This window comes from Piliocolobus tephrosceles, chromosome 4 (genome assembly GCF_002776525.5).
Source record: "Piliocolobus tephrosceles isolate RC106 chromosome 4, ASM277652v3, whole genome shotgun sequence".
NCBI classification, from domain to species: domain Eukaryota; kingdom Metazoa; phylum Chordata; class Mammalia; order Primates; family Cercopithecidae; genus Piliocolobus; species Piliocolobus tephrosceles.
Window position 1 is genome coordinate 76,007,365 of NC_045437.1, and position 15,728 is coordinate 76,023,092.

Consider the following 15,728-nt stretch of genomic DNA (forward strand, 5'->3'; position numbering starts at 1 on the left):
CTTATTTTCTCTCTACTAATGTATCAAGGTGGAGAGTAGGACAGTCACAGGACTCAGATGTATTCCTTTATCAGTACCTTTGAAAAATACTGTGCTGTCATCTTTTTGCGGGGTGGGGGGGTGGTTTGTTTTGGTCAGTTTTATCGTAAACTTGGCATTTGGGTTAAAACGGCAACATGGAACAAATCATTTTTATACGCCAGAAATTCTTTTTTTTTTTTTTTTTTTTTTTGGAAATAGCGTCTTTGTCACCTGGGCTGGAGTACAGTGGCATGATGTCAGCTCACGGCAGTCTTGACGTCCTGGGCTCAAGCAGTCTTCCCACCTCAGCCCCACAAGTAGCTGGGACTATGGGTGCATGCCACCACGCCCAGCTGTTTTCTGTCGTAGTTTTTGCAGAGATGGAGGTCTTCCTCTGTTGCCCAGGCTGGTCTTGAACTCTTGAGCTCAAGCAGTCTGCCCACCTTGGCTGCCCAAAGTGCTGGGATTATAGGCATGAGCTACTGCCCAGCCTGGAAATTCCTGTTTCTTTAAATGAATTATAGATGGTTGTCTGCTAAGAACTTGACTAGAAGGCCAGGAATAAACTGGATGATATGGACACCCACCTACTTTAGACTGCTACATTGTTTAACAGACATAATCTCTATAGCACAGCACTGACTATTCAGAACCTGTACACATTCTTTTATACAATTATATCATGATTTGCATTGAGTATTAATATTAGCAAATTGATTGACCCTACTTGTCAGCCTGTATTGTCCACTAGCATCACTTAACTGCTACATTTTTCCTGGGAAGTAGAGTATAGGTGAAGAGGAACAGAAAACATATTTTGAAAATTTGTGTCTTTTCTGATGGTAAAAATGGTATTTCACTGCCTTTCTTTTTCTAAGACAATGAGAAAATGCCCCGTCAATCATGACTATTATTTTATTCTTGATCCTACTTGTGATTCAGCAAATTTAAGTTTTTGTTAGTCAACAGCTAGATTTAGTTAGCAGCTCGTACATTGCATTAGATTGAGTGTGTTGTATTGCTTTTAAAAAGATCCGCTAATTTAATTATCATACAACCTTGCAAGTTGGGTACTCTTATTATTTGTATTTTCCTACTTCATAGATAAGAAAACTAATATTGGGATAATTATGTACTTGTTCACAGCTAATTTGTAAGTGGTAGAACTGATACAGTACTCAAATCAGGCATTTCTGATTCCAAAGATTTTTTTTTTTAACTACATTACTGGTTACTTGTTACTTTTAAGTTAAAAAAATCTACTCAGATTTTTTAGATCTGGAGGAGCTAAAAAGAAAAGCAATTATAATTGATTTAGCAAAGTAATTGCTTTAAGTATTACTAAGATCTATTAGTAATAGAAAAAAAAGAAAATAATTTTTATTTTTTTACCTTTAAAACCTTTTTGTTAAAAACTGAAACACAATCACACATTAACCTAGGGCCTACCCAGGATCAGGATCATCGAGCTGTCACTAGACCAATCAAACAGATTTTTCATCTCCAATATAATTTTATCGAACCCCCATTGTATATGTGTTTCACGTGACTACAATAGAATAATTTTCAGCAATGCAAAGGAGTGAACTGATAGACACAGCATGGGTAAATCTTAAAATCATGCTAAGTCAAAGAAGCCAAATACAAAAGAATATATTATGTATAAAGGGGGATGGACTTAGAAGGGGCACAAAGAATCTTTTGGAGTTGATGGAAATGGTCAGTATTTGATTAATGTTGTTTCAGAGGTGTATACGGCTGTCAAAACTCATTGAGTTGACCACTCCAAATGGATTCCCTTGGTTGTATATAAATTAAGCGATATTAAAATTGCTTACAGGAAATATGCTGAGGAAAAGACGCCTAACACAAAGAGCATAAACTTTGTGATACCTTTATTTGAAATTCTAGGCCGCGCATGGTGGCTCACGCCTGTAATCACAGCACTTTGGGAGGTTGAGGCGGGCAGATCATGAGGTCAGGAGATGGAGACCATCCTGGCTAACACGGTGAAACCCCATCTCTACTAAAACTACAAAAAAATTAGCCAGGCATGGTGGCGGCTCCTATAGTCCCATCTACCCTGGGGACTGAAGTAGGAGAATGGCATGAACCTGGGAGGCGGAGCTTGCAGTGAGCCGAGATCAAGCCACTGCATTCCAACTTGGGAGACAGAGTGAGACACTGTCTCAAAAAATAACAATAAAAAAAAAAAATAAGAAATTCTAGAAATGATCATTTTGATCTGTACTGAGAGAAAGCTAAATAATTGTTGCCTGGGTTTAGGGGAAATTAACAGGGAGCAGGCACCACAGGCTTCTTTGGAGTGACTCTTTAAATCTAGATTTTAGTGGGAAAAATGAATGTATAAATTTGTCAAAATCGATCACAATTTACACTCAAAATGTTGCCTTTGTGTGCAACTTACATCTCAATAAAGGTGTTTTTTTTTAAAAAAAGTTAAATGTGAAGACTGTACACACTTAAATAAGAAGCACACAAAATGGGGTGATTAAAGATATGTAAGAAGAGGAACTATCTAGTGCTTCACTATTGAAGAAGGAACAAGAATTTTCAGTAGGAAGTGGGTATGTTAAAATCTTTGTCGGAGATTGGAATGGAGAATATTCCCAATGAAGAGATGTACAAAGAGGAATGGTTTAGTGCTTATACTTAGTGCTTGTGTTTTAACCAGGCAATGTGGTATTGGCACTAACTGAATCGAATCTTCACACCAATCCAGCACCGTTGATGGTTGCCAGAAAGTAGCATGGTTGGGATTGAACACACGTGTTTGGTAGCAAAACCTGCTGTTATCCACAGGGTGTGAATTGTTTGGTATGCTTTTAGTCTAAAGATTTATAGGAGATAAGAGGAAAGATGGTTGGAATGTTATATCTATGGACAGTTGTGTCTGTTGGGTTCTAATCAAAATATCAAACTGGTTATTTCAATAGAGAATAATAATAATGACTATTATTATTTTGAGATGGAGTTTCACTCTTGTTGCCCAGTCTGGAGTGCAATGGTGCGATCTCACCGCAACCTCCGCTTCCCGGGTTCAAGCAATTCTCCTGCCTCAGCCTCCCCGAGTTGCTGGGATTACAGGCATGTGCCACTATGCCTGGTTAATTTTGTATTTTTTAGTAGAGAGTGGGTTTCTCCATGTTGGTCAGGCTGGTCTCGAACTCCTGACCTCAGGTGATCCACCCGCCTCTGCGTCCCAAAGTGTTGGGATTATAGGTGTGAGTCACTGCACCCAGCCGTCAACAGAGAGAATTTAATATAAAGAATTTGTTAACTAGGTATAAAGTTGTTAACCAAATCATTGACCTTTTCTCTTTATGAAGAGCTTGATTTCCAAGGGCTTCATTAACCTAGGTATTAAACTATGATAGGAAGGAAGAGAACTTGACATCCCAAGTGTATAATGTATTTATATTTGTTTTTACATTTAATATTTATGATATTAACATAATATCTCACCTGTTAAGCATTAAGCAGCTCCTGCCTACCCAGCATTATTTTAGGCCTGGAAGTCTTTCTGAGATAGACACCCCTTTAGGGAGCTCACAGATTCTAAGTCTCCCACATTGGGTCTCAAAAATGTGATCCCCTGACTAGCAGTATCAGTATAACCTGGAACCCTGTTAGAAATACAGATTCTTGGGCTTCACCTCAGATCTTCTCTACTGAAACTCTAGGAATGGACCTCAGCAATCTTTGTTCTGACAGACTTTCCAGGTGATTATGATACACACTTAAGTTTGAGAACCACTAGCCTAATAAAATAGGACTTGAAACAACTTAGGGATTTAGCATACTGAACTGAAGGTTACAATTTTTCTGGGTGTGAGTTTTTCTGGGTCTTACCAATTGACTGCAGTATTAAATCTATGAAACTTCAAAAGTCAGTTAAAAAATAGCATTAAAAAGCACAGAAAGCATGTTTGTGTTCTTTGTATTTGTAGCTATAAACACATTGTGAAGGTAAGGATACTAATCCAACAACAAGGTACAAGTTACTTTCAAATGAAAGTAAAATGAAGTTGAACTAGATGAACCTTTAGATTTTTAAATCCAGTGTCTTTAGTGGGTCAGAGCCAGTTGGCCTGTACCCATCATCTTGATCAACCATAAGCACTTCAAACAGATTGTCCAATTTATTTTTAAATACTTCCTGAAAGTAAATAAGCTAGAAACTGGAAGGCACTTGCATTTCTTTCTCTTGGAGTGAGTCACCTCATTTTGCCAGTTGTCTCCTAGTGAATTCTTGAATGTGCATTTCATTCTTATCCTAGCCCCCAGGGCAAGTCTGAAGGTGCCTTTCTGTGAAATAGAAAACTGCACCCCCTCCCTTCCCCCACCCCCACCCGCCCACTGCCACTCGCCCACTGCCACTCGCCCATCAGACAAATTAGGAAAGAGCCCTTTTTCATCAAGTGTAGAAATGCACATGGCCTGCAAAACATGGGCTGCATTTCAATATCTACTCTGCCCCCTTGGTCAGGTGCTATTTATTGTGCAGGGTGCAGTTTTTACCACTGTATGCATCCACTGCATGCACACTGTGAACTAGGTAGTGCCACCATTATACATTACAATACTCATATCTCACCTGAGCTATATTTTCCTTTAGTTCACTTGAGTTTCGATTTCTCTAATTTTTTTTTTTTAAAAGCATAGTTTTTCACACTTGTCTTGGCTATAAGAATCTCTTAATACTTGCTCTGAATATAAAAACCCATGAATAGATACTAAGCTAATCATGTTGTTAGATCATTCAATAGTTATCTTCGGGCAACTCCAGGGTCCAGAAAATTTGCATTTTGGGTGCTGTTACATTAGTATATTCAGTTTTCTCCCCCTCATCTTTGTGATGGTACGTTCACAGATTTATCTTGGCATTTGTTTAACCAAAGAATCTAAGGTGGATTTTCCCCCTACTATGTTTCTTACGTAAAAGCCAGTATCCAAGTACTATGCTTCATAATAATTCCATGCCAGGAAATTTGTATTTATAAACTAGTTTCACTATCCTAGCTGACACACGCTCTTTTTCCATGTTAAAAACAGGCACTGTTTTCTTTCTAGCACTGAAATTGAAAACAGAGGTGTCATTGTTTTTAGCACATGATCCAGCTACCCAGTGCTGCACATCTTCAAATTTGCCAAGTTAGGAAAAGTACTTAGTACCCTTGTTTAATGTCTTAGGTACAATAAACTATTAAACAAGTTCCTTACCAATTGGCTACAACATTAAAGCTATGAAAAGTCAGTTAAAAGACAGCATTTAAAAGCATAGAAAGCATGTTTATGTTCTTTGTAGCTGTGCTCATATTATAAAGGTAAAGACATTAATCCAACAACAAAGTACAAGTCACTTTCAAATAACTTGTCACAGGTTTTTAAGAAAATTTTTTTCCTATTCAAAAAGCCGTAATAGGCTGGGCGCAGTGGCTCATGACTGTAATCCCAGCACTTTGGGAAGCCGAGGTGGGCCTGAGGTCAGGAGTTCAAGACCAGTCTGGCCAGCATCGTGAAACCCCATCTCTACTAAAAATAAAAATAAAAATAATGAATTAGCCGGGTGTGGTGGCGTGCTCCTGTAATCCCAACTACTTGGGAAGCTGAGGCAGGAGAATTGCTTGAGACCGGGATGTGGAGGTTGCGTTGAGCCAAGATTGCGCCACTGTACTCCAGCGTGGGCGACAGAGCAAGACTCCATCTAAAAAAAAAAGAAGCCATAATGCAAGTTTTTACACTTTTTTTTCTTTCTTCTCTATCGATAAATGGTATATGGACTTAACCATGCAAGTAAGAATGATTTTTGTATTAAGATTTTTGAATTCTGAACACTATTAAATTTCTGTTCCATAGTTGTGTCTGTTGAAAGCTAATCAGAAAAACTAGTTATTTCAACAGAGAGAATCTAATATAAAGAATTTGCTAACTAGATATAAAGCTGTTAACCAGATAATTGAGAACGCAAGAAAGTAACTCTAAGGTACCTCAGAGGAAGCAGCTGTAAAAACAGCTACCACTCCTTGGGTTGGAGAAACAAAGAGAAGGGGTTGGAATTATTAAAACTGAGGCATAGAGGAGGAACCCCATGGAGCTGACCTGAAAAATAGGGCATTACTTGCCTGGTGCTCAATGGAGAGACCTAGTTCTCAGAGGATTCAGTACTGAGGGGTTGGTTTGTCTTGGTGTTGTACTATGAGCCTAGGGTTGAAAAAACTGCAGATTAGATTGTTGCTTCAGAAAGGAACCGCTGAGGCTGGGGTGAAATAAGGCTAGGGTGATGCTGACAGGAACAACAACCTGTTGAAGTCAAGGGATGCATCTAGAAGCATATCTCCTGCCTCTTCCAAACTCTCCTATTGGCAAAGGCTAAATGTGATTTGCACTCTCAAACCTAGCATCACAAGACAGAAGGATGAACTTGGAGATGAATAGACAGGAATGTACACACATCTTCAGACTTTGAAAGTTAAGGAGAACTAGCTTAAGGTTTTAGGTACAATCGACTAATTACAGATCTTTAACCTTTGGACAGATGTTGTAGCTGCTGAGTTTTAAAAGTCAGTTAAAGGCTGGGTATGGTGGTGTGCACTTGTACTCTCAGCTTGCTGGGAGACTGAGGCAGGAGGACACTTGAGGCTGAGAGTTTGAGGCTGCAGTGCACTAATGATTGTGCCTGTGACTAGCCCCTGCACTCCAGCTGGGGCAACATTGTGAGACCCCCATCTCTAAAGAAAAGAAAAACTTAGTTAAACAGCAGCTTAAAAGAAAAGCATACTGGGCATTCGAGTATTTCATATTCTGTATATTTGAATATATTAAGGTGGCAAACTATGTTATCTTCACATAATTGTCAAAGGATTTAGACTTTTCAAAGAAGGTATAACTTCTCTAATTTCCATTTGTATTGTTAAATAAAGTGTAATCATGTCGTTGAAAAGAACTTCTATTGTAATATCCTGAGTAAGGGATTTAAGTTTTGACTTGTAGCATTATTAAATTTCTATCCCATACTTGTAAATCCTAATTCTATGCTTTTAAACCTGTATGTTTTAAATTCAGAGGTAATTGCAATAAAAGAAAGCACACATGCTGATTTTGTTATAGCAAACAACTCCACTAGAATCTTTAAATCTAAGATGAAGTCTAAATATGTCACTTAGTGGGTAGAATCCCACAGTGGTTTCCTGTCAAATTAAATACACAATCCTTAGCCAGACATTTTAAATGCCTTTTAAGACAACCTCATATGATAACAACCTACTTTCCTAATATCTCTCATTACTTTCATTTTTCTCTCCTGAAAGCAAGCAGGCTGGACTGCTTTCCATCCCTTAGCAGGCACAGAAATTTTTAGGCTTTAGCTCAGATTGCTCCTCGCCTCTGGCATGCCGTTTCAGTGGTTTTTCTCTCCTTATGTGCCTGTCAAAATGCCACCCCTTCTTCAAAGCCATCTGCAATTAGCCTCAACGAAGTTTGTCCTCATCTACACAACTGATATTCTTTCCCCACAGTACCATTTATTTTTCTCAAAGGTGTTTTACCCAGAGACACACTTAACCATCTGGCTAAAATTCTGTTAATATAAAATTCTCGTTATTCCCAGATATTACTCATTATTCCCTTTAAAAAGTCTGCCGAGACTTTGCACCCAGATCTACACCTGATGCTCCCCTTGATGTCATAGGCATGCTCACTCATGACTTTTTTTCATATTCTAATTTTTTTTTTTTTTTTTTAATTTTAGTTGAGATGGGGTTTTGCTACGATACCCATGCTAGTCTCCAACTCCTGGTTGCAAGCAATCCTCCCTGTCTGTCTGGGAGCAAAAGGAAAGCAGTTTTTGCATGTCTCAGCTCCCAAGCTTATCTTGCCCTTTGATATAGTGAGTTTGGGGTCCTGAGATTTTGTTTTCCTTTCACAGCATTGTTTAGAGACTATGTATGGGTTGTAGGCCGGGTGTGGTGGCTTACGCCTGTAATTCCAGCACTTTGGGAGGCTGTGGTGGGTGGATCATTTGAGGTCGGGAGTTTGAGATCAGCCTGGCCAACATGGCAAAACCCAGTCTATACTAAAAATACAAAAATTAGCTGAGTGTGGTGGCGGGCATCTGTAATCCCAGCTACTCAGGAAGCTGAGGCAGGAGAATCACTTGAACCTGGGAAGCGGAGGTTGCAGCAAGTCAAGATCGCACTGCTGTACTCCAACCTGGACAACAAAGCGAGACTCTGTCTCAAAAAAAAAAAAAAAACAGGGAGAATATGGGTTGTATTATTTCTACCTTCAAAATTCATTACTAGCTTTTTTGTGACTTAAGGATACTTGGTCAGTGTTTTTTTAAGTGTGTCATGGGTGGATTAACATTTTGCCTGTTTTTGTTGTTGTTGTTGTTTTTTAATTTATCCTAATAAAGTTGTCATTGGCTTCATATATAACTTGCTGATAGCCATTTCTCTATATGTGGTAAAGCAAGATTGTATGTATAAGTGAGATTGCAGTTCTTGATTGTACCTTTCTTCCATGTTAAAACATACATATGTAGTGTTTTGAAATATACTTTTAATATTATCACTTCTTTAAATTTTGTTTTAGCATTCACCCGGTTCATTCCTGTCTATCTGTTGATTTTCAGCTATCTGAGCCACCGTGCCTGGCCTTCCTCTGTTATCGTTATCTAAAGCCTTTTCAGTATGCATATAGGCTGGTTTTTATATTGTCAATGCTTTCTATTGTTTTATATAGTGGCTGTTAAGGAAATAAACAATTTAAATAATTTTGGGGGGGGACATAAATAAGTCTTAACCAAAAAAGATAGTTTATCATAGAGGAGGAAATAAATTCCTCATCGAGACACCTAAAAACAATCAGGCTTAACATATTGGTATATATCGTTTGCCTATGTATGGAGTGAGAGGGGGATGGAAGAAAGGGCAGAATGGGGAATAGTTTCTGTGTCAAATATCTTCAGTATTATTGTTAATTCACTTGTTTTGTAAACTAATAGCTTCTCCTCTGGAGCAGGGAAGAACATGTATTCTTTGTGGTATATAAACTTTAAATGTTTGAGGAATGAGTAGAAGATGCGAACTTCTTAATTTTTTCTTTTTCTCTCTGAAGATTTCCATGGAGAACGATTATCTGGGACCTCGAAGAATTGAGAGTCTACAAAAAGAAGATGCTGACTGGCAGCGGAAAGCTCACATGGCTGTACTGTCTATTCAAGATCTTACTGTCAAGTATTTTGAAATAACAGCTAAAGCTCAAAAAGGTAGGTTTCTCAGTAAATTTATCCTTCAGGTATTTTTGAAAATGAGTGGTTAAGTATTTTATGTTCAGAAAAATTACATAGAAAAGTATGTAGCTAGGCACAGTGGCTCACGCCTGTAATCCCAGCACTTTGGGAGGTGGAGGCAGGCGGATCACCTGAGGTCGGGAGTTCGAGACCAGCCTGACCAACATGGAGAAACCCCGTCTCTACTAAAAACACAAAATTGGCCAGGCGTGGTGGCACATGCCTATAATCCCAGCTACTAGGGAGGCTGAGGCAGGAGAATTGCTTGAACCTGGGAGGCAGAGGTTGTGGTGAACCATGATAGTGCCATTGCACTCCAGCCTGGGCAAACAAGAGTGAAACTCCATCTAAAAAAAAAAAAAAGGAAAGTATGTAAAGATCACTCATAATCCCAGCAGTTACTGAAAACCACTATTAGCAAATTAAGGCATGTCTTATCAGTCTTTTCATAGATATATATATTTAAATATATATAATTTAAATATGAATAGTAAATATGTTTCTACTAAGATACTGAGGAAAAAAGCATAAAACCTCACACAATTAATGTTTTCCTCGAAACTTTGAAAGTTAATAACACTGGACATGTGAGAGTATTTTTAAAGTTTCTGAAAGCTAACTTTACAAGTGTTTTAACTGCAGAACGTTATTTCTGAGGACAAATCAAAGACATTAGAATCTAAGATACTTTCAAATTATATTTTAGAAATGTTGGCTGGGCACAGTGGCTCATGCCTATAATCCCAGCACTTTGGGAGGCTGAGGCGGTGGATCACGAGGTCAAGAGTTCAAGACCAGCCTGGCCAAGATGGTGAAACCCCATCTCTACTAAAAATGCAAAAATTAGCCGGACATAGTGGCGGATGCCTATAATCCCAGCTACTCGGAAGGCTGAGGCAGAGAATTGCTTGAACCCGGGAGGCAGAGATTGCAGTGAGCCAAGATCACGCCACTGCACTCCAGCCTGGGCAACAGAGTGAGACTCCATCTCAAAAAAGAAAAAAAATGTTATAAGCAGTTTATCATGACAGCAGGATTTGTTTTCCTTTAGTCAGTGAAACTTTTTCAAATGCTTCAGTGTTAAGTCGTCGTGTTAATTTCTCTTTTAAAAATTATTAATAGCTGTGTACGATCGAATGCGAGCTGATCAGAAGAAATTTGGTAAAGCATCATGGGCAGCGGCTGCTGAACGGATGGAAAAACTCCAGTATGCAGTTTCTAAGGAAACTTTGCAGATGATGAGAGCTAAAGAGATATGCTTGGAACAGCGGAAACATGCACTAAAGGAAGAGGTAACAAAAATCATCAGAAAAATAAAATCAGAAAAAGTTAACAATTTGTCATTTTAATCTTTGTACAAGACTTTTTTTTTATTCCATAGGCAGTACTTTTATGCCATCTCCATGAGATGAAAACACTTAGAATAGGTCCTGTGACTTAAGTTGTCATTAGAAGAGTTAGACGTATCATATTTCACAGCATCCCAGTGTGATGGTTGGCAGCACTGTACTGTTGATCAGAGGGGCCAGCATCAGAATTTCTTAGTTTCTGTAAAGTTTTTTGTACTGTAAAAACATAAAGCTTTCCAGCAATTATTAAAAAAGTTTCACTGACCAGAGAAATTTAGTAAAATTTCTAAGGCAGTGGCATTTTGTTAGGATTTATTATATAATGCTTTCATACCACTACATTTTGGAACTTCCCATTTTATTCCTACTGGAACACACCGGTCTCTCTGATCTCGCACCTCCTCTCTACCCCCTACAGTCATTGTCTATCCTTTTTTACTATTGACTTGGGTATAAATATTCATACTTACTTTGCAGGTTGTCCCTATTGGCTTGAAAACACTGAGTACATATTTATTAAAGTAGCACATTTTAGTCTCTAGAGAAAAACAAATCATCATCTCTGCTTTAGTTATAAGAATACAGCTTTATGTAAAATATGTATTTTTTTTTTTCTTTGGCTTAGGTTGTACAGCAAGATGGTTCTCATTGACATTTTTGAAGTGCTTATGCTCATATACACGTGTTTAAAAAATAATATATAAAGTAACCTATAAGGTATCATACCTGCAATCTAGAAACCTTTCTGTTGATGGATTTTTATCATTATTTCATTTTCCCCTTATTTTTATTTACTGACTATTTGAAGGTAAAATTGGAACTTGGCTTATCCAGGAAATTGTTCACACTTTATATTCACAATCTCTGTGCATGGATTTCATCCCCATCTCATGTTCCCCTGAGGCATTTCTACTGTAATATCCTTTTGTAATTAGCTTGTTCCTCTCATGTTACTAGCTCTCTGGAGTTGTCTTAAATTCTAGAACTTTTAAACTTAAGTCCCTCTTTTTGCTTGAAAAAGAGTACCACCTTTATCTTCATCTTTGTTGTTGTTGTTGAAACAGTGTCTTGTTCTGTCACCCAGGCTGGAGTGCGATCACAACTCACTGCAGCCCTGATCTCTTGGGGCTCAAGCAGTCCTCCTACTTCAGGTTCCCAAGTAGCAGGCATGCACCCCCCCACACCTTGCAAATTTTTATTTATTTACTTATTTTTTGTAGAGATGAGGTCTGATATATATATATATATATATCAATGTGCTTTCTTTCCCTGGCAGAGGATTTTAACAATTCCCTATTTATAATTCCTTGATAATTTCTGTGAACATACATGATCTGCTAGAATATTGAGCTGAATACATAATAGTCTTAAAGATTAGCTACTTATTTTTGTCTTTCTCCTACAAGCATATAGCTAAATTATGATTAATTAAGGTTATATTCCCCTCTTTCAGTTTTAATTCATTAGGTATTTATTGAGCATTGATTATATACCATGGTGGATTTGAGCTTAGGATTTGGACAGTACTGTCCAGCAGAACGCCCTGTAATCGTGGAAATGTTCTATGTTTACTCTCTCCAGTAGAGTAGTTTTCAGCAATATGTGGCTAATGAGCTTTTGAAATGAGGCTTATGCAACGGAGGAACAGCATTTTAAATTAAATTTAACCACATGTGGCTTGTGGCTACCTTACTGAACAGAGCACCTCTGTAGATCTCGGTTCTGCAAATTTAACTCCTTATGAAAGCTTCAGTGAGTTCCTTAACCTATGAAATGTGAATATTATATACCCTCTAGGGGTGTTATGATTTCATGAGTTAATGCATATAAAGCATTTGCTGTAGCACTTGACATAGAGTAAGACCTGGATAAATATTAGTGATTATTACTTTAATTCTATGTTATGTTTTGTGCCAGTATCACAGAAGGGAATACAGAGAAGAAAAAGATACATAATTTCCATGCTTAAGATGTTTACTTGCCTCAACCAACATTTCAGGGTTCAGTAATACAGAGAAGAAAAAGATACATAATTTCCATGCTTAAGATGTTTACTTGCCTCAACCAACATTTCAGGGTTCACAAAGCGTGCAGTTGACTAGGTGATGTGGCATTTTGTATGGGCCTTGCCAGAAAGTTCCAATAGTAAGAAGCTGTGATGTGGTAGACACAGCCTGAGTCTGAGCTGAGGTGGGGTTTTTGAGGTCTTTGTCTAGGCAAGGAGATCGATTTTTAGTTTTCATTTTATTTGTCAATAAGTAGATTATTCCATAGGTGCACACTATATGTTTCAAAGAGTCTAAATACAAAAAGGTAGGTTCCACTGTAAAGGCCTTAGTTTATATTAAATTCTGTTTTCACCATATAAATTCTATTTTGGCAGCAGTTAGAGAAAAGTTTAAAATGTTTTAGTCCCTGTCCTTAGTGCTTTATGTATATTATCTTGTTAAATTCTCAAACATAACCTTTTATGCTATAAGCCCAAAACCATTATCTGAATTCCCTGAAAACAGATATATTTCAGAATCCTAGGGTTTTTTTTAGATTTTAGAAAGGTAAGATAGAGCATATAACTTCAGACAAGTGTTATTAATCCACTAATGAAACACATGGTCACATTAAAATGGAATAAGGATTAAAAATAGTTTATGAAAAATTCAGATCATGTTTTTCCACAAATGGATTGTGAGATTTGGTTTGGCATTAAATTATGGGAATTTTCAGTTTTCCAAGATTTCTGACATGTGGAATTCAAATAATTCTGTCAACTTGTGTTACCCTTATTTGTGCGTTTGTTACTTGTGAAACCTATATTTATACTTGGGCTTGTCTTATGTTCGTTCTTTCTACATAATAGGGCTAGGTTTAATTGAAAACTTGCCCTTAATGTCATTCCCCTTATGCTGTCCAAGGATTTTATGACCCTTTAAAAAGAAGATAGAGCCTTGCCCTGTCACTGAAGCTGGAGTGCAGTGGCACGATCATAGCTCACCGCAAACTCAAACTCCTGGGGCTCAGAGCCCCTACTGTCTCAGCCTCCTAAGTCACTAGGATTACAGGCACATGCCACTATGCCCGGCTGTGACTTATTTTCAAACCCTCATTTCATTTCTTGACTGCATATTTTCTGTAACTCAAACAGTGGTGGATGCTTAGTATTTTTTGAATGAATGATTCAGTCCACAGGTAGCTTTTTTAATAGTCCTTGAATGTCTTTGGAATTTTCTAGCACAGTAGGGTGAAAGGCACAACAAGGGCATAATTCATTTGCATAGTTTGCAAAAAGTGCCACCAGTCAAAATAGGTATACATGAAAACTACTTTATCATTATTACACATGGTGAGAATGATTGTGGAGTCAGCAGGGTATGTTGTACTTACCTGGATGTATGGACATGAATTGGTACTTCATCCCCTTACTAGATTTACTGTAAAACAATAACAATAACACTTTGATATTTTTCCTTATTTTTTGGCTGATAATCCCTAATTTTTTCTAGTGGAAGGTGCACTCTCGTAGGAATCAGGAGAATTGAGTCTAGCTCAAACTTTGCTAGTCATTACCTGGGTCACATTGGGAGGTTACAATTTGGTTTGGGGTACTGATATCCTGATACTTGAAGTATGTTTAGGAGAGTAAAAGTTGAGCTATTTTAAGGTAGCCAATTTTTCCTTTGAGTATTTAAACTACTTTCAGGGCTTCTTTCTTCTTGCCCAGGGAAGCACTGCTCTTGGGTATAAAAAAGACACCGCATTGTGGCACCCACCTTCCCTACACTGCTCCATTATCTGGAATTAGTTCTCTTTTCACTCTGGTTTCTGTTTCCCTTAGTTCTGTGGCTGTCAGCTGAGGACAGGAAAAGTCAGTCTGGAAATTTCAGATGTTAAAACAGGAAATTTGGAGCAGGGCGCCTATTCCATACCTCTTCATTTCTTATACTAAGGATTTTGCCTCCACATTGAAGATTAGATAGACCTCAGAGTATTATTTTGCCCTCACAGATTCCTCTGAATCATAGCACCCTTTCTCCTTTGCTGATCTCATAAAAAGCCCTGCATGTTCTGGTTCTACAACCCTTTAGCTTTTCCCAAAGTCCACCACTGACCTATTGTTTGTCCTTTCAGAGGTTGGAATTTAACAGACTCCTTCACTGCTTGTCTGCCTCTGATGAGGTTTTTATTGTCTTTAGATCACAGCCCTTGGCAAATCCACCTCTGGACTCTTGGTCTAGAAAGAACTCACTGAACCAAAAAATTGAGGGTGAGGTCACTTCTTGTAAGAGAATACCCACTTCCTTTCTCAGTTTGATTTTTGATATTGAGTGTGTCCTAGTAGCATTGTGCTTCTCAAGTGCTTTTAAAGTACCCTGTCCCTGGGCTGCAGTCAAAGTACTGTTCTCTTTGTGGTTGACACAGCTGATAGTGTAAAAGCATGTCACTGGGGGACTTTCAACCTTTTTCTTTAGCGAAGAGATTGGACAGGAGAGAGAAATTTACAGAGTGCTAGGGGAAGAACTTAGCAGAGCATCATGAGCGTAGCAGAAAATGGTCACTTAGTTGGGTAAAACCAGAGTAATGAAAATGAACTAACAGCCAGAATCTGAACAGTATCACTGGAAAGTAATCTTAGATTAAGGTTTTTAGACTGGTTTACACTAAGGTTTTAACCTAACGATTCCCCACTTGAGAACAAAACCTTCTAACATTCGATATCTTACCTGTTTGTATGCTGTGGTTATAGAGAGTGTGGGCGCAGATATTGGAACAATGTATATCCTACAGCTGTGTTTCCAGAGCTGGGCAAGAGCCCCAACAGAGTATGAAAAGGGATGTTTATCATCTAAAGTGGCAAGTCCACGAGTCTCAGGGCAGACACTATTCCTTGGTTATTTTATGACTTAGGACAAAAACAAGAGTTCATATTGTTCACATTCCCCTCCCTAGCCGCTATAATTAAACCCACTTTGGTGGTGTTATATTCATTGTCACCCATAAAATATTCCCTAACGCAGCAGGATCATTCACAGTCTTACACTTAGATA

The 15,728-nt window shown here is 38.1% G+C and overlaps 1 protein-coding gene across 2 annotated transcripts in view; it reads left to right on the top strand.

The window, feature by feature from the left end:
• Positions 1-15,728, top strand: part of JMY (junction mediating and regulatory protein, p53 cofactor) — an 86,362-nt gene that overhangs the window by 42,270 nt on the left and 28,364 nt on the right. For both annotated transcript variants that reach the window (XM_023214931.3, XM_023214932.3), the window contains exons 3-4: positions 9,163-9,313; positions 10,460-10,629. In XM_023214931.3, the coding sequence (XP_023070699.2) occupies positions 9,163-9,313; positions 10,460-10,629 (321 nt within the window). The remainder of the gene's footprint in view (positions 1-9,162; positions 9,314-10,459; positions 10,630-15,728) is intronic.